General features: G+C 37.5%; 2 protein-coding genes across 2 annotated transcripts; one reads left to right on the plus strand and one right to left on the minus strand.

Moving 5' to 3' along the window:
* Window positions 1–4198: 4198 nt before the first annotated feature.
* Window positions 4199–6202, plus strand: LOC122041176 (peptide-N4-(N-acetyl-beta-glucosaminyl)asparagine amidase A-like). Its single transcript, XM_042600775.1, has one exon. It carries the CDS (start codon window positions 4271–4273, stop codon window positions 6074–6076), a length of 1806 nt encoding a protein of 601 aa, XP_042456709.1. The 5' UTR covers window positions 4199–4270; the 3' UTR covers window positions 6077–6202.
* A 642-nt stretch (window positions 6203–6844) lies between these two features.
* LOC122041177 (low-temperature-induced cysteine proteinase-like) lies at window positions 6845–11271 on the minus strand. Its single transcript, XM_042600777.1, has 5 exons — window positions 10737–11271; window positions 8234–8466; window positions 8015–8152; window positions 7416–7928; window positions 6845–7263 (listed from the first exon to the last, which is right to left on the minus strand). Exons 1-5 carry the CDS (start codon window positions 11233–11235, stop codon window positions 7126–7128), a joined length of 1521 nt encoding a protein of 506 aa, XP_042456711.1. The 5' UTR covers window positions 11236–11271; the 3' UTR covers window positions 6845–7125.
* Window positions 11272–26180: the final 14909 nt, after the last annotated feature.

Here is a 26180-nt window from a genome sequence, read left to right on the forward strand (position 1 = left end):
ATCAATAAGTATTGAGTTTATGGATGATACACCACTTCCTAGGATAATTGAAGATGAGCTTTCCATTCAAATTTTAGATGAAGATTTGAGATCCATTCAATTATTGAATCCTCAACAGAAGATGGCATTTGACATTATCACTCAAAGTGTAGTGCACAATGAATCAAAACTTTTTTTCATTGATGGTCCAGGAGGAACTGGGAAAACCTTTTTATATCGTTCAATTTTGGCTCATTTAAGAAAGCAAGGTAAAATTGTAATTGCGGTAGTAACGTCAGGGATAGCTGCAACACTATTACCTGGTGGACGGACAGCACATTCACGACTTAAAATACCACTTATGCCAACAACAGATACTCTTTGCAAAATTGAAAAACAAAGTGACCTTGCAGAGTTAATTAGACGTGCCTCGGCTATAGTATGGGATGAGGCTCCAATGGCAAATCGTTATTCGTTTGAATCTGTTAACAAAACATTTCAAGATATTATGGGAAATGTCTTGGCATTTGGTGGGAAGACTATGGTTTTTGGTGGAGATTTTCGTCAAGTACTACCAGTTGTAAAAAGGGGATATGTAAGAGAACAAATCGCTGCAAGTATTTCGAGGTCGACATTTTGGAATCGTGTAAATATAATACATCTTCAGCAAAATATGAGATCTATACGAGACATTGAGTTTTCACAATTTTTGTTACGTGTGGGGGGTGGTTTGCAAGATACTGTAAAAAGTGATTTTATAAGATTACCAGAAACTATGATTATACCGTGTGAAGGTGAACAGTCAATGAAACAGTTGATTGACTTTGTTTTCCCAAATATGATGGAAAATGTCAATGATGCAAACTATATGGTTGGAAGAGTAATTATCACACCAAAAAATGTTGATGTTGACATAATTAATGACATTCTTATTTCAAATTTTCCAGGGAAGAGAAGGAATATATATCTTGGGATAGCGTTGAAGATGACAATAACAACTTTTTCCAAGAGGAATTTTTAAATTCTCTTACTCCAAGCGGTTTGCCACCACATATAATTACTCTGAAAGTAGGTTGTCCTATTATGCTATTGAGAAATGTTGCACCTGAACTTGGATTGTGTAATGGCACAAGGTTGATATGTCGTAGTCTTGGTAGAAACTTCATAAATGCAGAGATCATTACACGTCCTCATAAGGATACTAGGTATTTTCTTCATCGAATGCCTTTGAAAAGTGAAGAAAATTCAGGACTACCATTTGAATTGACACGTAAACAATTCCCCATAAGACTGAGTTTCGCTTTAACGATAAATAAATCACAAGGTCAAACAATACCAAATGTTGGCATTTTTCTTCGCAATCATGTGTTTAGCCATGGGCAGTTGTATGTTGCACTTTCGAGAGGAGTTTCTGAACAAACTACAAAAATTTTGGTAACAGATGGAAATATAGAGCGTCGATTGGGTGTGTATACCAGAAATGTCGTTTACAAAGATGTACTATTACCAGATGATGGAAGATAGAAAGGTTAGTATTATGTTTTCCTTCAGTACATTAGATATAGAATGAACATTGGATTTTTTTTTAGTCGTTAGAGATGTTTACACACAACGCGTGTGCACGATCACTAGTAATAATAATAATAATAGAAGAAGAAGAAGAAGAGAAGAGTAAAATAGAATAAATTTTATAAAAAAATATAATAATTTTGTTAAAAAAATTTAAAAACATGGTATACGATATATTTTATAATTTACCTCTGATAATTTCATATTTTATCTTTTTGTTGAAAAAAAAATAAACATCCTTCAACACAAATTAAGCTATGAATTTTATTCATCTAAAAGTAAAATTTATAATTTTACCTAATAATTTTAAACATATATTTGAAAAAGGGTGAAAATTAAAAAGGTACTTTTTTCTTTTCATTATTATTAAAAAAGAATTTTATGTTGAAAATAATATATTAAAGGGTATTCCATTGTATTTTTCATTTCAAAAGCACCTTTATATCAATTAGTATTGTTTAAAATTGAGTTAATCTGTAGTAGTTTTGTTATAAATAATTTTTGGTTAAATTAATTTATATAATAATATTGATTAAAATTATTATAGTAGTGTTAAAGTGATTTTGATTAAATTAAAATAAATTTGATCAAGTTTAAATAATTTTTAACTAAGTTAAAAATTATTTTAATATAATAATACTCTCTATATAATAACTTCAATTTAGATGGAATAATTTTATTCTATATTATAACAATTTTAGTTATAGTTGCAATGGAATAGAAATATTTTGTGATGGAAAATAAAATAGAATAATATTTTTTTAATAATGAAGAAAAATAGGAGTATTTTTTAAAAATATTATTAATGAATTTGTCCAATTAATTTTTGACCCCGGGTCATGTCTAAATTGGACCGGGCCCGGGGCCAGAGCCGAAGTCGGGTCAACGGGCCTGATACCCACTCAGTTCGGACCAAATTAAAAATTAGAACTAGGATTTTTTTTTTAATTAGAAACAAATATCCTAATCAACCATACTCTATCTATTAATTTTTCATATGTTAATTAATTAATTATTAATCAGTTTCTTTTATTATATTATTATTATTATTATTCAAAGCCATTAGAAAAATTATTCTTATTTTATTTATTAATTAATTTATAAATATTTATCTCTAAATGATTTTATATATTAATTAATTATTTAATAACTAATTAATATTTTCTACTATATAATTATTCTTAATAAGTCTAGTAAAAATCACGCTTATTTTTTTATTAATTAATTTATAAATATTTATCTCTATATCATTTTATACATTAATTAATTATTTAATAACTAATTAATATTTTTTACTATATAATTAATTTTAATAAATCCAACCGCATCTTAGTCCGATAAATAATTTTATAAATTCATATATTTTTCTAAAAAAATAATATAATAATTTTGAATTGTGACTAATCGTGAATTGACGATTCCCGAACTATAAACTATTACTGTTTTAGACGGTTAAGATTAAGAGTTGACCCTTAGGAACCCTTAAATTATCAATTCTCAACCTGGGTCAAATATATTTCTATTAATAAATCTAAAGCACAACTTATCTACACCTATAGGTCAATTTTTAGAATATTCATCTATGTCCCCAGGACGTAACATATACGGTGGGCGTATGACATCTCTGGCGTAATGACCAGAGCCTGATGCCTGTGTACCTGTATGTATCTCCTTCCATATTTATATGGTCGATATAAGAGAACTGTTAATATAGCAGTTCTACATTTTAGAATATTCATCTATATTAAAATTCAAACTCAGTTCTCATATTTATTTCCTTAAATATTTTATTATATATTTTTAGGTGAATTCTGAGATGACCAATTCAGTTCTATGAAAATTTTTCATTGATCAACAAAATAAATTGAAAATTATTCCTACTAGATGACCCACCAATATAACATTTATTTATTAAATTTATTCCTTAATTCAACAAAATTAAATCAATTTATAAATCTTTCCCATCAATATAACATTTATTAACTAAATTTATTCCTTAATTCAACAAAATTAAATCAATTTTTAAATCTTCGAAAATTAATAAGACACATGTACGCTACATCCTATTTTTCTTAGGACATTTTCAATACAAAAATTATGAGAGATTTGTAAAATTAAAAAAATAATAATAAAAAAATTTGAATCATTATAGAGGTGAGGTTTGAGGTTTGTAGTTTAAGAAAAATATTAAAAACTTTAAAAAAAAATTCTTAAAAATTGAACTTATAATTAATAATAAAATATTGTTATAGTGTGATTTGTGATTTATAATATGATTTGTAATATAGGATATATAAAAAGTTATAAAGAGATTTTTTTTATATATATAATGGAGGTAGAATAGTAGATTTTTTTTTTATTTGTTAATGGCATTGATATAGTAGATTGGAGGTTAAAAAAAATATATATCATTTAAAGGTTTAACGGAGATGCCCTTAGTGGTTAGTGCTTATCAATAGGGCCATATGGAATGCATGCTTAATGACTCTTGAGTCCAAACTTTTGTGTTCATCAAAAGACCGGTAGATAATATCGGATAACCCTGAATCGAGACAATATCTCCATATTTAATTTATTTCTTCTATTTGTTTAATTAAAAATCATTTTCGTTAAAAATTAAAAACAATTAATTTCGTTGATTCTCATGCCATTCTGTAAAGTTCGGGACATTAAATAATTTGGTTCGCTACCTCCAGCGAATCGGGCATTCTTCCGTTTCCCGATGGGCGGCGCCTCTCCTCGCCTCCTCCTTCTCTTCCTCCTACTCCACGTCAACCTCCTAACTGCCCGTCTCCACAGAGCAAAGCTCACCCCCGCGGACGAGGAGCAGCCCTCCCTAGCGGCGACGCCGCCCCGCGATCTCCCTCCCTTCTCACCCACAACCTTCTTCGAGGTCACCAAGCCCGCCCCCCTCCCTCCCGCCTCCGCCCCCGCCTGCTCCGCCCTCCTCCTCCAGCACGACTTCGGGTACACCTACGGCCGGCCTCCCGTCACCGCCGCCTACCGCCCTTCCTGCGCCCGCCTCCGCCGCGGCCGCGCCCCTTCCCACGTCGTCCTCCAGTGGTCCGCCTCCTCGCAGGGCCGTCAGTTCGACCGCATATTCGGCGTCTGGCTCGGCGGCGTCGAGCTCCTCCGAAGCTGTACCGCTGAGCCCCGCCCCAATGGTATTGTCTGGACCGTCCGCAAGGATGTCACCCGCTACGCCGCACTCTTTGTCCGGCCCCAAACCCTCGCGGTCTACCTCGGCAATCTCGTCGACAACACCTACACCGGCGTCTACCACGTCAATGTCTCCCTCCATTTCTACTTCGATTCCTCGCACGGACCCCGCCGCGCTGCTGACTACCATGCTCCCGGGTTCTCCACCCCGGCGGATCTGGTTCTCCCTCTCTCCCGGAGCCTTCCGCTGAACGATGGCTTGTGGTTCTTGATCCAGAACTCAACGGATGTCCAATCGACAAAGCTCGCCATCCCGGTGAACACCTACCGAGCAGTTCTCGAGGTGTATGTGTCCTTCCACTCGGCAGATGAGTTCTGGTACACCAATCCCCCCAATGTCTACCTATCCGAGAACAACATCACCTATCTCCCAGGAAATGGGGCATTCAGGGAAGTCATAGCCAGTCTAGACGGCGAAGTCCTCGGCGCCATCTGGCCGTTCACTGTGATCTACACCGGCGGAGTCAACCCCCTACTGTGGAGGCCCATTTCCGGCATAGGATCGTTTGATCTCCCCTCTTATGACATCGAGATCACCCCCTTCTTGGGGAAGGTTTTGGACGGGAAGCTTCATGAATATGGTTTCAGTGTCACTGATGCTTTGAATGTGTGGTTCATCGATGCCAATTTGCATCTCTGGTTGGACAGGCAGAGCTCATATACTTCAGGAAGCCTGATCGCGTATGAAGCACCAAGCTATGCACCATCACTTTATTCCCAGTTTGAGGGACTTGATGGGGAGTTTAAGACGATCGCAAGCAGGTACATTTCCTCAACCGGATGGGTGAATTCTTCTTACGGGGAAATCACCACCCATTTCTTCCAAAAACTTGAATTTGGTAATTTGATGGTGTTCTCTGGGAATGGAAGCAACCAAATGATCAATCAGACTATAGATTTTGAATATGGTATTAACACCAAGCATCCGTCTTCTGTCTTGTACTCTGAACACGTTCTTCGAAGCTTTCCGCTGTATCTGTACACAGGGACTACCGACCAAGTGAATGATACTTACACTGAGGTTGCAAATTTATCTATAGGGTTTGATGAGAACAGATTCTCAGGGCAGAAATTTGGGTTTGCATACAGCTCCTTAAAGAATTTGCAGACCGCCAGCGGTTACATGAAGGTGAAGGGAAACTTGGTGCAGAGTGGTCTGGGCAGCACTCAGCAAGTGTACACGTATGAGAGCACAGACGGTTGCTACTTTAGGAACGTGAGCAGCAGTAATTATACAATTCTGTATGACAATTCAAATGATTCTTGCACGAAGAGCTTACCATTAGGCAAGCAGTTCGGCACCGGATAAAAATCCTGTTTCCATCTGAGAGTTTCTTGCATTTGAATTGTGTATCACGGAGGATCGTGATTAAAATGTTAAATCATGTTTATTCGTTCACTACTAAATAAAAGAACTTCCAACTCTGTGCAGCCACCTCTTTGAACAATCATCTAAGTTAGAACTTACCAATAATATGGTTTTAGTATTGCATCAACAAGAATCTGCTTTAGCTTTCTAAGTTTAATACTCTAACAACAAGACTCTGCTTTAGCTTTCTAATTTTAATTTGATTCACTTAATTGCTTTCTTCAAGTCAATTTATTATCTTTATCTTTAAGTTCTTTTTTCCTTCTTTGTTTACAGCTTGCAAATGTAGTGACATAACAAAGAATTTTAGTATCTCATGCTTATGCTCAATTGCCATCTAAGTTTTCAGCTCCAAAAAAATCACTATAGTGACCTTCCAATGCGCCTCTTTTTCCTAAAACAAGTCTGGCAATAGTTGGAAGGAAAAGAATGTAATAAAGATCTGCTCTTCCTTCTTTCAGAAAGAAAGTAGAATCTGAATTCGCACTAGTAAATTTGCTAAGATCTATGTGATCATGGATCCTACATAAGATAAGACACTAATCTGTTATTGCACTTGAATATGAGACCTTTTAGTCTACCTAGATTTTGCTTTGCAAAATCCCATATGCAGAAGCCAATTTAAAGTTTAGTTTTTCATGCTTATCTACTGTTGCTTTATGCAATATTTCAAGCGATAGTATTGTATGCTAAAGTACAAGGCCAGATAGTTTAATGACCACAAGCAGAGTATTTGAAGTGTAATCAGTTTTCCCCGCTGCATTTGCCAAATGTATAGGTATGAAATGCAAATAATCTGGGATAATACAACTACAGACCAGATGCAGTTGTTTGATGTTTTAATTTTATTGAATTTGGCCTGAGAAACTAATAAATTTGGAGTGTGCAGAAAAATCATATTAATAAATCCTTTCTGTGTAGGCAAATCCATATAATTTCAACGCGAGCCTTCAAGGCCATCTTTCTTCCATACAGCTACTGTTCATTCTTCAACTTGAAGCTTCAAATTCATTACTTTCTTGTGGCAAATGCTGATAGTTGGTTTCCCTTTCAAACTCTGTCCATGGTAACTTGTGTTTGGCAAGCTTCAGTTTCTTTGCTGCTATACCCAAGGAATCTCCATTGTTCTACATGGAATGCAGATTTGAGGGAAAATCATTAACTAAGCTTAATGCGGACTAAGTGAAAACTCTGAATAATTATTTAAGTCATTTTTCTTTTTCTTCTGAATGATCAATTATCCTAACTACCGATTCCATGATTTGTGAAATTAACATACCTTCAGACATAGTCTGTCTGCTACATCACAAATGGGGTAGTCATGAGGACAGCAGTATGCAGTCCCAGTGCAGCATACTGCATTCTGATAGCCACAGCATCCATAGAGTAAGCAGTATTTTCCCAGCTCAAATATACAGCAACAAGTTTCTTCCGAAGAACAGTATGACATATCTCCACATTGAACTGGTGTAGGGCTAGGTGGTGGTGGTGGAGGCGGTGGCGGCGGCGGCAGCGACGGCGATGGTGTTGGCACAGCAGGTGATGGAAATGGTGATGGTGATGGTGATGTAGATTGTTTGGTTGGGTAGGAAGCCATTGCATTTATTGCACAAACACCATAAGCTAAATCTGTGTTCCTTTTTATGTAGATATACCCTTTAATTCCCCACCTTGTGCCCCATGAGTTTTTCACGATCCAGTAATCAACACCCCCTTGTGATCCATAGCCAACAATTAGTACTGCATGATCAATGTCGTCCGGATTGCTGGAGCAGTCTCCATCATAGATGCCCTGAGTTTCACCTTGTCAGCATAACCCTCTATGCTTAAAAATGTTGCATAGTAGATAGATAAAAGAGTTTGTTGCAGCATACTTACTCCTGTGTACAGCTGAAAATCTAATGATGAACCATCAATTCCCACACTGATAGGTTGTTGAACAACAGCACACAGGAGAGCATTTTCACTTTCAGCTACATCTTTGTACTCATCGATCGTCACCACTTTGATTTTCTCCTGATAAAGAACCAACATGGAGTCAGAGGAGAAAAAAGTTAACAATAAGCTATACTAGATGATTTTTCATGTATGCTGTACCTTCTCAGTGTTACATGTCCCATCCTGACCAGTGTAAGGGTAGTTTGATTCAGTGTTTATTCCCTCGTTGCTTATTACCCATTCAAATGCATAATCCATGTAACCTCCCTCACAACCTTCATTTGCTGTATCACAGTCAACAAGCTCTTGTTCCGAGAGGCTGACAAGATCTCCTGTAGCTATTGCATTTATACCTTCTATTGCCCCTGTTGAAGAGAATGCCCAGCAGCAACCTGTAGCAGATAGCTTTAGTTTCAGAGAATATCTGAAAAAGGTATCATCAAAATTGCCTAAACTCTAACATACGATATGATTGTCATATGTGAAATTCATAATCTAAATTCAAGTTAGTTTATTATGACGACTTACACATCATTCTGTTTAAATATTGTTCCAGTAGTGCTAATCTTTGGATCCTGTAGATGGAATTGTTGGTTTATTGATAATTAACTGAATTACCTACTGAATTTGTCCTTGGTTAATGATGAATGCAGTAGTGAAGTCTATTTATAAAGACTCTTCATGGCCCCCAGGGCGTAGCGTAGACGGTGGGCGCATGATATCTCTGGCGTAATGGCCAGGGGTCGATTCTCAGGAACTGACGACCTGGGGTTTACCCCGCCATGCGCCTATGGCCTGTGTACCTGTATGAACTTCCCTCCATATCCGTGGGGCCGACACTAGGAAGACTGTTAAGGTAACGGATCTACTTTTTTTTATAAAGACTCTTCATGACACATAACCTTGTTAGTATTTCTGCTGTATGAGGAGCAAAAAATAACTTTTTTCATTGTCTTACAATTTTCTAGGCAATTAGGTGAATAAAATACTCATATTCTATGGTCAACGTAAACCTTTTCTATCTGCTAGAATTGAAAAACTGAGATGATGAATTATAAAGATGATGTAATTTTAGATTTTTCTTTTCTTCTTTTTTACTTAGTTGTTATGATATTTTAGAGTGGATGAAAAGTTAGGTGAATCAGAAATCCCTTTCATCCAACATTTTGATTTCTTCTTAATTAGACAACTATTAAACTTTCTCCTCATCAAAATACTCACTACTGTAATTCTAGCAAAGTAATATCCACTGTGATTCTAAAATCCTAATTAATTGCTCTAGAGAGCCGAACCAAATCTCATTCTCAAGTTCTATCCTTGAAGTTATGAACACTAAACTTGTTTGGTTGAATCAAATGGGTTCAGTAGGTTATCAATTGAATTGGCTCGACCAATTGGGTTGGATAATTTGGAAACAATTCTAAAGGGCTGAAAGGGCTTGAAGGTTAATGGTTTCGAAGGTTTGGACAGGCTGAATGGTAAAGATGGTTGATCATTTCGAGTGGGTTGATTTGATCTATCAGTCTAGGTCGGTTGGGCACGCCATGTGAATATGGAAGCTGAGCCAAACAAATGAGCATGATTATTCAAGTGGGCTGAGCCAGTTGATGAGTTTGATATAGGTGGGTTAATTAGACTGAATAAATCAAGTGGGCCAAATGGACACAACATTTTGGTCTAGCTGAGAGGGTTAGTTGGGTCGGTTGGAACTATACAACTGGTAGACTAAGCAAGTATGTCAGACTAGGAGGTCTTATAGGTCAGGTGGTTCAACATATTAAATGGTTGGGATGGATTGAACACTCTCCGTGAACTGATTGGACCTGTTAGGTTGGTTTCATCAAGTAAAAAGAGAAGTTTAGTTAAGTGAATAGGATGGGTTGGTCTAAATGTGTCGAGTGAGTCAAATGACTCTAAAGATTCAAGCAGGATAGATGTTTTCAATTGTTTAGCAAGCTAGACGATATGGGCAAGGTGCCCATTTCAAGTGGGAGCAGGGTAGATGATTTGAGTGGGCTAAGCCTAAACAAATCTATCAAGCTGAATGGACTAGACATTCTAGTCTTGTCATGAGGATTCCTTGGGCCTATCCTACCGGGTGGACTAAGCAAGCATGTTAGGGTAGTCGATTTGGCAAATCAAGTGGTCCACGTGTGCTGAATGGTTAGGTGAATGCTCCCGGTCGACCGAATGTGTCGTCAGGTTGGGTCAGGTTGGTATCACTCGGCAAGAAGAGAAGTTCTTCAACCCTAACTTTCTGATGTTCTACAGGATTGTGACTGGCTAGTTCTCATTCTCACAGAGTAGCTACCAGTTCAAGCTTTGTCTGCATGCCAAGTTGATACATTGGCACCATCCTATCTTTCTCTTATTTTGCCTGAAGAGTATCTGTAACAATGAATGCCAGCGTACATTCGAAGTGGAATGAAATTAGTAGCTAAACTCAAATTAAGAAGTATAGTTAGTATTATCCTTGCAATGGCTCATAACTGCAATTTGCTCTGTCTTGCATATTCACCAAATCTACTATAACAAGCAAGTCAGTGCTGCCATTTCTTGTTGTTTTACCTATGATATTATGCATTTTCCTAGTTGAAGCAAAATTGTGTATTGTCTTCTGATGCTATCTTGAGTTAAGAAGTAAAATTTATAAGCAACTCACCGCAATCTCCCTGATCTTTAACTGCAGTGACTGCTCCTTTCTTCCTCCAATCCAGTGATCTAGGTGCCTCGCAGCTCAATGTTGCCGAATCCACATCATTGCGTTCAACCCTGCTTCGCCTCTTTTCTCTAACCCGCGGTATCCTGCTCAGGTACTTGGCCTTGAACTCCTCGTTGCTCAAATCAGCAAACCTGTTGAGCCCAACTGCATGACTCAGGGAATGAGCTGTTTTTCTTGCGTTCCGGCTAAGAACATATTCTATGTTAATGAGAAAATTCTCTAATCCCCGAGCTTTCTCAGCAGGGTCCCTGTAGACTCTGCGATGCACCATCCGCCACTCCTCAAAGAGCTCAAGAGCGCGTCCTGTTGTGTTGGAACCAGGGTCATATCCTGCAATGGAGAATTCACTGGGGAGAGAGCACCAAACTGGGATCGCCCAGAGGAACAAGAACAGGAATAGGAATGAAACAAGAGCGTTTGTGGTGGTGCGAGATTGCATTTTGGATCAATCTTGATGGTGAGCTGAGAGTAGAAGCTTAGAGACATATATGCTGTTTGGCAGCCTTGAATAGTAGTTGGCACAAGCAGTTTGAATCGTTGTTGGCCGGATTTAGTGTGTAATAGTAGAATGGCCATGCTTCGTGGAGAAGATGTGGTATCTACCTTTCAACAACTACCAGTTCCATCTTCGTTATTGAAATTTTGAAGTGAATGGAAAAACTGAATTTTGGTAGATTCCAGATCGTACTTTCCACGAAGCATGGCCATTGTATGTAATGTATTTATTGAATGAGAAGTATGGATGCATTAATTATTACTTGTCTCATCATTAATTAACACACTCACTTTCAGTGACGTGTAGTTTTCTTATTTTATCTGGTAACATTGACCACACTCATAACTTGCTTCAATCCTTTTCATTTTGCCCCGGGACTATGGTGCAACGATAGAACATCCAAATTATTATTTAGGTATTCATGATTCAAATCCCAATTATAATAAATCTGTAGAAATTTTTTCTTCAAATGGAGCACGCAACTAAAAGATACTGGGAACCTGGGCTGCCCGCTGCGAGCGCTTCTCGATTTATCTTGGTGGCCGGTGGGAAACTTTCATGGGGCCGGGCCGATCACCCCAGGCTCGACATTACCGAGCCTAGTTAATCAGTTTTTTTTTCAATCCTTTTCCTTTTCTTTTTAATGTCTCGAGATTATAGTGTCAAAGGATATTGGACTTCTAAGTTGACTATCGTGTGTTGGATTGGACTGATCACCCAGGGATAATCAATAAGGTTAACTGAGATTATCATTTTTTTTAATCCTTTTTCTTTTCTTTTTTAATGTCCCGAGATTATGGTGTCATGGTAGAATATATAAGTTATCATCCAGATATTTATAGTTCGATCCTTAGTTTATAAAAAAATTTTCTCCAAATGAGCCGCGCAAGCAACGAATGCTGGACTTTTGAGTTGCTCATCGTGTGCACTTTCCAATTTACCTTGGTAGGGGTGGAAAAATTTCAGGTTGTCATCCAAGTATCTACGATTCGATCCCTATTTATGGTGTTTGTAGAAATTTTTTCTCTAAATGGAACGCGCAACTAAAAGATATTGGACTTCTGGGCTGCCTGCTACGTATTTTTTCCAATTTATTCTGGTAGTAGGTAGAAAAATTTTATGAGGCGAATTGATTATCTCAAATTAATCAATAAGACTAACTGAATTATTATTATTATTATTATTTTTTAATTTTTCAATCGTTTTCTTTTTGGGCCCGACCGGCTGGACCAGGGTCGGCCTGACCCACTTATTTAGGCTTATGAGGCTATCCGTATCCCACTCTTTAATTTTAGATTATCATTGGGTATCAAATAGAGATTTGGATTTATTAAGTGTTGGATAAACAGAGAGTTGGGTTTATGGTGATAGTGAACCCAAGTGTTGTATTTCAGCACTGTTTATCGATTTAAGATTTGATAGTATGCACGGATGTTGATTAGGACAACTTTTATGACCATCGTGTGGTTAGTGATAGTTAGATGGGGCTTGGCATTTTTGTTAAATTATCCTTAACAACTAGAATCTGCCCAGGGCTTCGGTAGGGGTGCCTTTTTAATTTTTATTTTTTTTTAAATATTTAAAAATCGATTCAGAGTTTTAATGAATTAATAGATAATTTTTTTTAATAAATGATTGAGGTAAGAATACTGAGATAATAGGTGGTTCGTTGTAAGTATTTTATGATTTATCACTGGAAAATTTTTATAGAATTTAGTTAGTTATCTTAAGATTAGTTAACGTGAGTTGGATGTCTATGCTAACTAAAAACTAAAATAAAAAGAGAAGCAAAAAGTCCCTAGGTTATAGTTGTTAGTGAGAGCCTTAGAGTCGATCATGTGATAATTATTGTATGGACTCGATGTATCATATTCCTATATATATTTATAAAGGTATTTCTTTATAGTTATTATACTTACTTGTATTGGTGTCAAATAACTGAGTATAATAACGTCCTTGAGTAGAATGTTCTTATCTATATCAATCGATTGGTTGAATTGATAATGAAATGATATAGAGAACACTACTCTTAATCATTCCTAGTCAAGTATTAACATTCAGGGACATTGTTAATGCAATGAGACTAGCATGTAGGTCAACTCGATGACTTGATCTCACAAATCATGGATATTAGATATCAAGTTGACATATGGGTATGTATTGGAGAATGTATACTGAATGACCCGCCATGAGAAAGTATCATGGATCGTTATATGAGTGTCATATACTTTCTCATGTGACTATTAGTATGAGTATCAGTCCTTGGACCTGAAGTCACTATGGTTCCCTATATAGGAGTTGCATACTTTGGTTTCGTCAAACGTCACCCGTAAATGGTGGACTATAAAAGCGATTACTGGGTATGTAACAAATTATGCGGAGGGATATGAGTGATGTAGAAGAGATCTATCCCTCCTATATGATGGGAGTGATATCATGATTCTTGATAGAGTGAGACCACTAAGTGCATGGTCATGCCCAAATAAGTCAATATGAGATATTGAGCTCATTTGATTAGAGTGAGTCTACTTGGAGTTCAAGACATAGATTGATTAGAGGATGACACGGTCTGTGCCTCAATTGATCAATTTAGATGTCAAGGATAGAAGGACATTGTCATATATTGTGAGAGTCACAATTAGTAGTCACAATGGTGATGTTGGATCTCAACATTCTTGTAACTTGGGTAGTAATGATGTGTTGCTAGATACCGCTCATTGCTTATGTTTCTAAATGGGTTTAGGAGCATTGTCAATGTTACAAGAACCTATAGTGTCACACACAAAGGGCAGTTAGATGGAGATTAGGTTCATATGATGGACAAGAGGATTAGGTTCATGTGATGAACCAAATTGGATTAAGAGTAATCCAAATTAGACTAATTGAGTTGGACTCAATTTGATTCATGTATCGAATGAGCTAATTTAGACTATGATTCACTAAGTCAATTTAAATCAATGAATAGAGATTCATTAAATTAAATTGATTTGAATCAAAGGGTAGATTTGATCAACCATGGGAGATAAGAGGTCAAGTTTGACTTGACTGGAGAGGGAAGATGAAGGGTCAAGTTTGACTTGACCAAATGACACCTTATTGTGACTTGACATGGACCGACCAATGATAATATTCCACATCATCAAGGCTACATCATTGTGTGTCACCTCATGAGGAAGATCAAGAGCCATGACTCTTGCTATTACATGGAGGTATAAAACCTCTATTAAGTGGTCGACCATGGTAATGAAGAATAAGTGTGTGCTTATTCAAGGCTTCTTCTTCTTCCTCTCTTCTTTTCTCTCCCTCTCCTCCATTGTCGAGACCTCTCAAGAGTGCTAGCACACTCTAAGTAGTTCTCTCCACCTTTTGTCCGTGTGGATACGTGTAGAGGAGTGTACACTTGACACTCTACGAGATACGACAACCATTTGGACGAGCGGGATAAGCGAAGGGTATCGCTACAAGGGTAATACTTCTTTTTCATGTAGATCTAAGGTAGATCTAGTGTAGACAAACATGTACATGAATATTTTATTTATCTTCGCACGGATCCGTGGCTAGCTTCGAGGTTTCCGCTACGCAAAAAACAGTTTTTGCGGCTCGAAATCGCTAATAGTGGTATCAGAGCCACGTGCGAAGCTTGTACATGTTTGTATTTGTTATTACGAAAAGGTTTCAGATCTGTAAGTTTCTGTAATTTTTCTACTTTTATGGATTTTGTGAGTATTTTTCTTGTAGAGGCGAAGCAACAAGTGCTTGGACACTTGTAGGCTTCAAATACCGAGAAAAACCTTCCGAAATGGCAAGGTCTCGCCCAAACAAAATTATTTTTTTTGGGACAGCGACTTAAGGCGCTATTAGATCAGTTTGGGACACTTGCGATATTCATTTCGCGAGAAGGGGCACTGCCCCTAACCCCGCAAGGGGCATTGTCTCGCGATCACACCCGAAAATCGCTAAACGGGACCGCCGAGAAGTTGTAACTCATAAAATTGATAAAACAATAGTAAAATTATAGAAATTTATGTAAAATACATGATTTAGAATTATGTATGATATTTTGATGGTCATGGCCCAAAACCCCCAATGTGATTGGTTAAAATTGTGTTGTAATTCATAATATGGCCTGTGCGTCATTTTAATATTGTGCGTGTTGTATATGATATGCGACCTGCGCGTCGTGCCTCCCTTATTATGTTCCTGTTGTAAATAGATTTTAGACTCGAATGTAACTCGAGTTTCATATTTATAATGCACAAAATGAAGCGGTGGAAGGTCCACTCAAGGATTTACGAAGAGGGTGCTGTCAACACATGGCGGTCAAAAGGAGGCACTTGAAGAAGCCGTTTACCCTAGGTTGACCATCCGATCTTTTCATTGGCTTGAGAATATCGTAGTAAGGTCATGACCTCATCACAAATTAATTAATCAGTATATATGTGTGTGTGTATATATATATATGTATCTACCATTGCTTGTGTGTATGTGATGCATGCTAATGTAGGGTAATTAGTGCCTTAATGCGTATATGATACACATTCATGATTAGATTAGATCTTAATCAAGTCAACTCGAAATGCCTACCAAGTTTTGATACCCATCACTACCTCGAACATTTGTTATTGTTGAATCTGCCAAAGTATAGCAACGGATATTATCTTGGTAGGGTGCGGAGGGACAATCTTGGTCCCACCTATCAAAGCTTGGGTGAGAACAAACTCAATTAGATTGAGTATAACTAGTTAACTCAATTGGATCGGGTAAAACTATAGGCATTTTTCCAACGGTTGGGAAGATAGGATAAAGATCACATTTATCTTGATCCTATAAACAAGAGTTGCATAAAGATGTAATTGATAATTAGTTATCTACCGATCATACTAAGTTTTGGGCGATTTGACCAAAGCTAACTCAAGGCGTAGTATGATGTGGATCTTGCCCCACGAGAATTATATCTAATTAGTATGAATCTAGTAGTGTGGTTTGACCACATCCATGACTTGATTCTACAAAAGCCCTATAATTCAGTAGGAGCATCATTTAGTTAAAGGCCTAATTAAATGATAAGTGGAATATGATATTTACTTTATGCTTTATTTATGTTGTAGATTACCATGTCGACGAACATGAACATTTTCTCCCTGCGTTCTGTCCTTGACAAGGACAAGCTCAATGGAGCTAATTTCCTGGACTAGTACAGGAATCTGAGAATCGTTCTCACACAAGAAAAAAAACTGTACGTCCTGGATGCATTAGATGTGTCATGCCTCATGCTCGCAACCATGAACTATGGACTAGTATAGGAATCTGAGAATCGTTCTCACACAAGAAAGAAAACTGTACGTCTTGGAGCAGCCCATTCCGGAGGCACCTCCTGCCACTGCCACGCGAGCCAACTGAGATGCTTAAGATGATGCATTAGATGTGTCATGCCTTATGCTCGCAACCATGAACTCTGAGCTTCAGAAGCAACATAAGTTGATGACTGCTTATGATATGGTTGAACATCTTCGTCAACTATATCAAGGACAAGCAAGGCACGAGAGATTCTAGATCTCTAAGGCACTGTTTCAGTGCAAGATGCAAGATAGGACTCCCGTAGGTCCATATGTACTCAAAATGATTGGGTACATAGAGAACCTACAGAGGTTGAGATTCCCACTTGGCCAAGAACTGGCCACTGACTTGATCTTGCAATCCTTGCCAGAAAGTTACAGTCAATTTGTCATAAATTACAACATGAATGAAATTGATAAGCCATTGCCTCAGCTACTAAGCATATTGCAAACTGCTGAGCTCAACCTTAAGAAGGTAAAGCCCAACTCCATTTTGATAGTGCAAAAGCATAAAGGCAAGGGCAAGCCTAAAAGTAAGGGAAAGTCCCAAGCCAAGGACAAAGGCAAGGTAATGAAACCTAAAGGAGGGGTTGCCAAGGATGCTACCTGCTTCCACTGCAGTCAGACCGGGCATTGGAAGAGGAACTGCAAAGGATACCTGGAAGATCTTAAGAAGAAGAGAAATAAGATTTCTACTTCAGGTATATATGTTATAGAAGTCAATCTTTCTATTTCTTCATCGCGGGTATTAGATACCGGATATGCTTCTCACATTTGTACTAATGTACAGACACTAAGAAATAGCAGGACATTGACGAAGGATGAGGTGGACCTATGAGTAGGCAATGGAGCACGGGTTACTGCTGTTGTTGTAGGAACTTACTTTCTATCTCTGCCCTCTGAGCTTGTCCTACAATTAGATGAATATTGTTATGTGTCTGCTCTCACAAAGAACATCATTTCAGTTTCTTGTTTAGAAAAGAAAGGCTTTTCATTTATAATAAAGAATAAATGTTGTTCCGTTTATTTGAAAGATATGTTCTATTGTAGTGTACCTCTGATGAACAAACTCTACATTCTAAACTTAGAGAACCCCATCTATAACATAAGTACCAAAATGTTCAAGTCAAATGAAATAAATCAAACTTATCTCTGACATTGTCGCTTAGGTCATATAAATGAGAATCGTTTATCCCAGCTCCATAAAGATGGTTTGCTGGACTCATTTGATTTTGAATCATATGAGACATGCAAGTCATGCCTACTGGGCAAGATGACCAAGACTCCCTTTAGTGGACACAGCGAAAGAGCAACTGACTTGTTAGGACTTATACATAGTGATGTATATGACCCTTTCAATGTCACTGCCAGAGGTGGTTATAGGTACTTCATTACATTTACTGATGACTTCAGTAGATATGGTTATGTGTATCTGATGACACATAAGTCACAATCCTTTGAAAAGTTCAAAGAATTCAAGAATAAAGTACAAAATCAACTAGGCAAGAGTATTAAGATACTTCGATCAGATCGAGGTGGTGAATACCTTAGCCATGAGTTTCATGACTATCTAGCTGAGTGTGAGATTCTATCCCAACTCACTCCTCCTGGAACACCACAGTGGAATGATGTATCCGAAAGGATGAATCGTACCTTATTAGATATGGTACGATCTATGATGAGTCACACAGATCTTCCTATATCTTTTTGGGGATATGCTCTAGACACAGCAGCCTTCACACTTAACCGTGTTCCATCCAAAGCTGTGATAAAGACACCATATAGGATATGGACTGGGAGAGATGCCTAGATATCTTTTATGAGGATTTGGGGTTGTGAGGCTTACATTCGTCGTCAAGTCTCAAACAAACTGGGACCCAAATCCAATAAGTGCTATTTTATAGGATATCCCAAGGAAACGAAGGGATATTAATTCTACATTCCCAGTCACCACAAAGTGTTTGTGGTTAAGATTGGGGTATTTCTAGAAAAGGACTTTGTTTCTAGAAAAACTAGTGGGAGTACGTTCGATCTTGAAGAAGTTCAAGATATGGACCATAGCACTGAAGCCTTGATGGAAGTTGAACTGGAACCGTAAAATATTGTGGATGATGAGATTGTTGCACAAGGAGTTGAGGAACAACAACCAGTTCAAGTAGACCTACCTCTTCGCAGATCTGACAGGGTACATCGTCAGCCTGAGAGATACTCATTTCTCTTGTCTGACCATGACGACGTTATGCTCGTTGAGAATGAGTCTACCTCCTATCAGGAAGCTGTGATAAGACCAGATTTTGAGAAATGGCTAGAGGCCATGAGATCCGAGATGGAAACCATGTACACCAACCAAGTATGGACTTTGGTTGATCCACCTGAAGGCGTCAAACCCATTGGGTGTAAGTGGGTCTTTAAGAGAAAGACTGACATGGATGGACTTATGCATACCTATAAGGGTTGTTTGGTAGCTAAAGGTTTCAAACAAATTCATGTTATTGACTATGATAAAACTTTTTCTCTAGTAGCGATGTTTAAGTCCATTCGGATCATACTTGCTATTGCAGCATACCACGATTATGAGATCTGGCAGATGGATGTCAAAACCGTGTTTCCGAATGGAAACTTGCTCGGGGATGTGTACATGACACAACCTGAGGGTTTTATAGATCCACTGCATACTGGCAGAGTATGCAAGCTGCATAAGTCCATTTATGGACTAAAGCAAGCTTCTCGGAGCTGGAATATATATTGTTGGTTAGTCCTAGGAATATCGTACCGGTTCACTGTACAAAAATTTTGTACAAGTGTCGAAACTTTTCTAAATAGCCTATTGTGTTCTTTAGAAGTTAAATTAGGAATCACAGACAGAACTTAACATCATTGATTCCAAATTTAACTTATATGTTCTTAATGGTTTAGATTTGAATCGCAAGCGGAACTTAACACTATTGATTCAAATCCACCTACGTTATAAATTCCATTAAATGTTAATTTCCAAAATTGGCTTCCAGGTTAAACATGGCGAGACACAAGGCCTTCTTGGATATGGGAGCAACCACCACTTCCTAGATAAAGACTTTTAATGAAAGCTAATATTTAATTTTCTTATATAACTATAGGTTTAACCAAAAGGAACAATCGAATCACAAATTCGAAAAACAAAGAAAAACACAAACACGAATTACTAATTCGAAAAACTAGATCTAATGCCTCTTGTGTTTGGAATTCTAACAAAGAAAAATAACTAGCATGATGCGGAAGAAAATTACTAGTTATACCTTTTCTTTGTAAGCTAATGACCTCAAGATCTTCTGTCGTATTCCTCGCCTCGCCTTGGATGTCGTGTGGGCAACGATCCTCCAAGATGAACACCACCCAAAAGAGATTCTCCTCCTTCTATTATTCGGCCACCACCACCAAGGAGCAAAAGAGAGCAAAGGGAGAAGAGAAGGAGAGAGGGCCAGCCACCAAAGAGATCACCAACAAGAGAATAAGAATTGTCTCTCATGAGGCCTCCTCACCCCTTCTTTTATATTACTTGCCCAAGGCAAATAAGGGAAGAATTTTTACAAAAATTAAAATCTTCTTTTAGTTTTTCCTTTTCCCTTTTTATTTTTATTTTTCTTTCCTCTTGATTGAATCAATCACCAAATCAATAATTGGCTTGATTTAATCTTGGTCGGCCCCTTGCTTGGGCACCAAGCAAGGGTGGCCGGCCACTTATAAGAAGGAATAATAATTTCTTTTATAAAATTTTACAAGAAGAGATCCTCTTATAAAATTTTACAAGCTCTCTTTCCTAAAGTAGATGTTAAAAAGGAAAGTTTAAAAAATTAAAACCATGTTTTAAAATTTAAAACTTCTCTTCAAAAATTGCCTTTTTTAACATGAATAGAAAATTTTAATTTTTAAAACTTCTCTTTCTTTTTTTTTTCTAAAACCACGAGGATGGTTAAAAAAAGAAAGTTTTAAAACTTTTAAAACTCTCTATTAAACCATGTGGCCTAATTCAAATAAGGAAAGTTTTTAAAATTAAAATCTCTCTTTTAAAACTTATAGTTTTCTACAAAGAGAAGATTTTAAAAATTCAAAACACCCTTCCTATTTGAATTTATTATGGCCGGCCCCTACTTGCTTGGTGACCAAGCAAGAGGGCCGACCCTCTTAAGGAGATGGTGGCCGACCATTGCTTGGTCACTAAGAAATGGGTCGGCCTCCTTTCTTGGACACTAAGAAGGACTTTTATTTGGATGAACTTGAAACTTTAATGAGGCTACGACAGGGACCTAGAGGAGATATTGGTTTTGGCCTTCCGATGAGCTTGAGTATCCCGTGTTCACCCCGAACACACAACTGAAGTTCATCAACAATAACTCATTCCACTAGAGAGTTATTGTTGCACTACCACACCAATCCCAAATTACATTTATGGGCTCCTTCTTATCATGAGTGTGTTAGTCTCCATGTGTTTAAGATAACGAATGCCCACTAATTAAGTAAGTTACTGACAACTCACTTAATTAATATCTAGCTCCAAGAGTAGTACCACTCAACTTCATTGTAATGTTGGACTAAGTCCACCTGCAGGGTTTAACATAACAATCCTTATGAGCTCCTCTTGGGGACATTTTCAACCTAGATAACTAGGACACAGTTTTCTTCTATAATCAACAACACACACTATAAGTAATATCATTTCCCAACTTATCGGGCCTATTGATTTATCAAACTAAATCTCACCCTTTGATAAGTTAAAGAAATAGATACTAAATATATATGCTTGTTATTATATTAGGATTAAGAGTACACACTTCCATAATAATTAAGGTCTAGTTCTTTTATTAAGTCAGTATAAAAAGAACTTACCTAAAATGGTCATACTCAATACACTTAGAGTGTACTAGTGTAATTTATTAGTCAAGATAAACTAATACTTAATTACACTACGACTATACCAATGGTTTGTTCCTTTCCAACTTAGTCGTGAGCAACTGTTTATAATTTATAAAGAGCTGATAACATGATCTTCTGTGTGTGACACCACACACCATGTTATCTACTTTATAAATTAATTGAACAACTATATTCAACAAATAAATATAGACATTTGATGAATGTGATATTTTTTTTTCAAAAATAAATGTTTACAAAAGCTAGGCTTTTAGTATACACTCCAACAATCTCTCACTTATACTAAAAGACTAAGCTGCCATATCTGTTGCCATATATCTGATTCCCATCCCTCCCACATGTCGATCAAAAGCTTTCGTCGGAAGGGCCTTAGTGAAAGGATCTGCTTGGTTATTTGCTAATGCAATCTTGGCGACGACAACTTCTCCTCGCTTGACGATGTCTCGTATCAGGTGGTACTTGCGCTTTATATGTTTACTTGCCTTATGCGCTCGTGGTTCCTTCGAGTTTGCAACTGCACCGCTATTATCACAATAAATTGTGATGATTTTGGGAAAACCAGGAATCACATCTAAGTCCATTAGGAAATTCCTGAGCCATACTGCTTCTTTGGCTGCCTCAGAGGCTGCCACATACTCAGCTTCCATGGTTGAGTCTGAAACATATTTCTGCTAGACACTCCTCCATGCAATGGCTCCACCTCCTAAAGTAAACACATAGCCTAATGTAACTTACTGTTGTCCCTATCTGATTGAAAATCTGAATCCGTGTAACCCACAGGGAGCAAATCATTTGCTTGGTAAACTAGCATATAATCTCTAGTCATTCTCAGGTACTTCAATATATGCTTTACATCAGTCCAATGTCCTTGTCCATGGTTACTCTGATATCTGCTAATCATGCCCACGGTAAAACAGATATCATGTCTCGTACACAGCATTGCATACATTAGGCTTCCCACAGCCGAAGCATAAGGAACTACCTTCATATCCTCTATCTCCTTTGATATCTTCGGAGATATCTCTTTAGATAAGGCTACTCCATGCCTAAATGGTAAGAAGCCTTTCTTGGAGTTCTGCATGCTAAAACGAGCAAGGATTGTATCTATATATGAAACTTGAGATAGGCACAACATTCTTTTCTTGCGATCCCTTATAACTTTGATCCCAAGAATGTGTTCACATTCTCCTAGGTCCTTCATATCAAATTGTTTGGACAACCATACCCTTACGTCCGATAATACTTTGACATTGTTGCAAATTAACAAAATATCATCTATGTATAATACAAGAAATACCACCACATTTCCGTTACACTTCTTGTATACACAAGACTCATCCGGACACTGAATAATTCCATATGACTAGATTACTTCATTAAACCGGATGTTCCAAGATTTTGAAGCTTGCTTCAGTCCATAAATGGACCGATTAAGCTTGCACACTAGATGCTCTTTGCCTTTTTCATTGAACCCTTCTGGCTGCTTCATATGGATGTTTTCTTCAAGACTTCCGTTAAGGAATGCTGTCTTGACATCCATTTGCCAAATCTTATAATCCATATGAACAGCAATGGATAAGAGTATCCGGATAGACTTTAGCATAGCTACTGGCGAAAAAGTCTCCTCATAATCGATTCTCTCTTTTTGAGTATACCCTTTCGCAACAAGCCTTGCTTTGAAGGTTTCTACCTTCCCGTCTTTCCCTCATTTCCTTTTGTAGATTCATTTGCATCCAACGACTTTTACACCATCGGGTGGTTTTACAAGCTCCCAGACCTTATTAGAGTACATAGACTCTATTTCAGAATTCATTGCCTTTTGCCAAGATACTGCATCTATATCTTGGAGTGCTTCGTCATATGTACGGGGATCAGGTTCATGTTTACCCAGGATCAAGTCTGAAGACTCTCCCAAAAACATGAATCTCTCAGGTTGCCTTACAACCCTCCCACTATGACGAGGCACTGTCTCTGGTTGTGTATCATGTGTGACACGTGTTGTAGTTTCTTGTGGTACTTCATCTTATACTGTTAGTACTAAAGTAGACGTGTGTTCTCTTATTTTCTTATAGAACTATTTCACTCATGGGCTTATGGTTCATTACATAATCTTCTTCTAAAAATCAAGCATTGGTGCTAACAATGATCTTCTAATTTTTAGGATTATAAAACAAACCACCTTTCGTTCCCTTAGGATATCCCACAAACAGATAAACTTCTGTACGTGATTCCAACTTGTCAGTATCTCCCTTCAGCACATGTGCTGGACTACCTCATATCCGAATATGATTTAGACTAGGCCTACGCCCATTCCATAATTCTATGGGAGTAGAAAGAACTATTTTAGAAGGTACCATATTCAGAATGTACACTGCTGTTTACAGAGCATATCCCCAAAACGAATTTGGTAATTCTGAATAACTCATCATCAATCTATCCATTTCCATTAGAATCCTATTCCTTCGTTCTGCCACACCATTCTGTTGGGGTGTACCAGGTGCGGACAATTGGGATTGAATCCCAACTTTTGATAAGTAATTCCTAAACTCTCCAAAGAGGTATTCGCCACCACGGTCAGACCGTAGTGTCTTGATACTTTTACCAAGACGTTTCTCCACATCATCCCTATATTCTTTGAACTTATCAAAGCATTCAGACTTACGGCGCATTAAGTAAATGTATCCATATATTGAATAATCGTCTATAAAGGAGACAAAATATTCATAACCACCTCTTGCCTGGATAGACATAGGACCACACAAATCAGAATGAACCAATTCTAACGTATCTTTGGCTCTATACCCCTTGGCCTTAAAAGGTCTCTTGGTCATTTTACCTTCCAAGCAAGATTCACAGGTTGGAAAGTTTTTCAACTCTAATGAACCCAAGAGTCCATCGACTATGAGCCTTTGAATCCTACTTAAGTTAATATGACCAAGCCTTAGATGCCAAAGATACGTTTGGTTCATTTCGGAAGGTTCTTTTCTCTTATTAGAGTTAGAAGATGTGTTATTAATTTCCATATTTTGCATTGTGGGAGAAATTGGATTTAAAGTATATAAATTTCTTACCAATGCACCAGAACAGATAATCACCTTATTTCTCTTTATAACCACATTGTTACTAAAGGAAAAAGAATATCCATCCAAATACAGTTTAGAAACTGAAATTAAATTCTTTCTAAAACTGGGTACATAAAGACAATTTCTTAAAATAAAACTTCTATTCCTATTAAAAGATAAGTAGGCGTCTTTTATTGCAACAGCCGCCACCTTAGTAGCATTGCCCATGTAGACGGTTATCTCTCCTTCAAATAGTCGTCAGGTTTCCTGAACCCCTGCAAAGAATTACAGACATGATCAGTGGCTCTCGTATCTACACACATGTGTTGGTAGATAACATCGCTAAACATGTTTCAACTACTAGAGCATGAGATATACCTTTATCGTTCTGATTCCTACGAGGACAGTCCGCCTTCCAATGTCCTGACTACTTGCAGATGAAGCACTTGCCCTTCGGCTTCTTCATTCCAGCTTTTTGTCCTGTACCCTGAGGTTTATTCACTCTCTTTGCTGAAAAGACATGTTTCTTCTTCTTCTTGCCTTTCGACTTAGAAGTAGAACCATTTTCAGCATAGTGAATTTGAGAACTGTGACGAAATATACCTTCTGCTGCTTGTAGTTCTGTCAGAAGTTCTGCGAACGTATACTCTCTTTTGTTCATGTTATAGTTCAGGTGGAACTGCTCAAAACTTCTGGGTAGCGTTTGGAGAATTATATCGACCTGGATTTCCCCATCGATTTCTCCTCCAAGAACTTGTATTTCATTCAGATAAGCTATCATTTTGAGGATATGATCCCTTACGGGTGTCTCCTCAGACATGGTGGTTGTCATTAACTTTCTCATTGCCTCGTGCCTAGCAGTCCGACTCTGGTGCCCAAAGAGTTCTTTGTGATTGTTCATTATATCATAAGCAGTTGGTAAATCTTGATGCTGATGTTGCAATACATTTGACATTGAAGCCAAAATGTAACACCGCGCCATCTCATCTGCTTTTACCCATTTCTTATGATACTCAATCTCCTTTGGGGTAGAGTCACCATTAGGTGTATCTGGGCATACCTCTGACAGTACAAACTTATAGCTTTCAGTAGTTAAGACAATATCCAGGTTTCTTTTTCAATCTATATAGTTGGGACCAGTAAGTCTATTCTCTTTTAAAATAATGACCAGTGGGTTAAAAGTCATCCTAAGAATCACAAAATAAATTTTGGTCAGGACTCTAAATTTAGAATAATATTGATTCCTCAAACAATACTATTTAAATTTACCAACACCTTAAAACACCGTGAATATTGCATACCACGTTAGTGTGGACGTATACAAATTCAACATTTGTAAGAGGTGTTGGTTGCTACTCGAAAAACCTAGAGGTTCCACTGTACAAAAATTTTGTACAAAGGTCTGAACCTTTTCCTAGCTACCATGTGTTCTTTTAAATTAAATTTTGGATCGCCTGCGGAACTTAACACGTTTGATCCAAAACTTAATTTATTCGTTCTTTTAGGTTTTGACTTGGGTCTCCTGCGGAACTTAACACGTTCGACCCAAATCACCTTAAGTTATTAATTCCATTAAATATTA

The sequence above is a fragment of the Zingiber officinale genome, chromosome 2A (assembly GCF_018446385.1).
Source record: "Zingiber officinale cultivar Zhangliang chromosome 2A, Zo_v1.1, whole genome shotgun sequence".
Classification (NCBI taxonomy): Eukaryota; Viridiplantae; Streptophyta; class Magnoliopsida; order Zingiberales; family Zingiberaceae; genus Zingiber; species Zingiber officinale.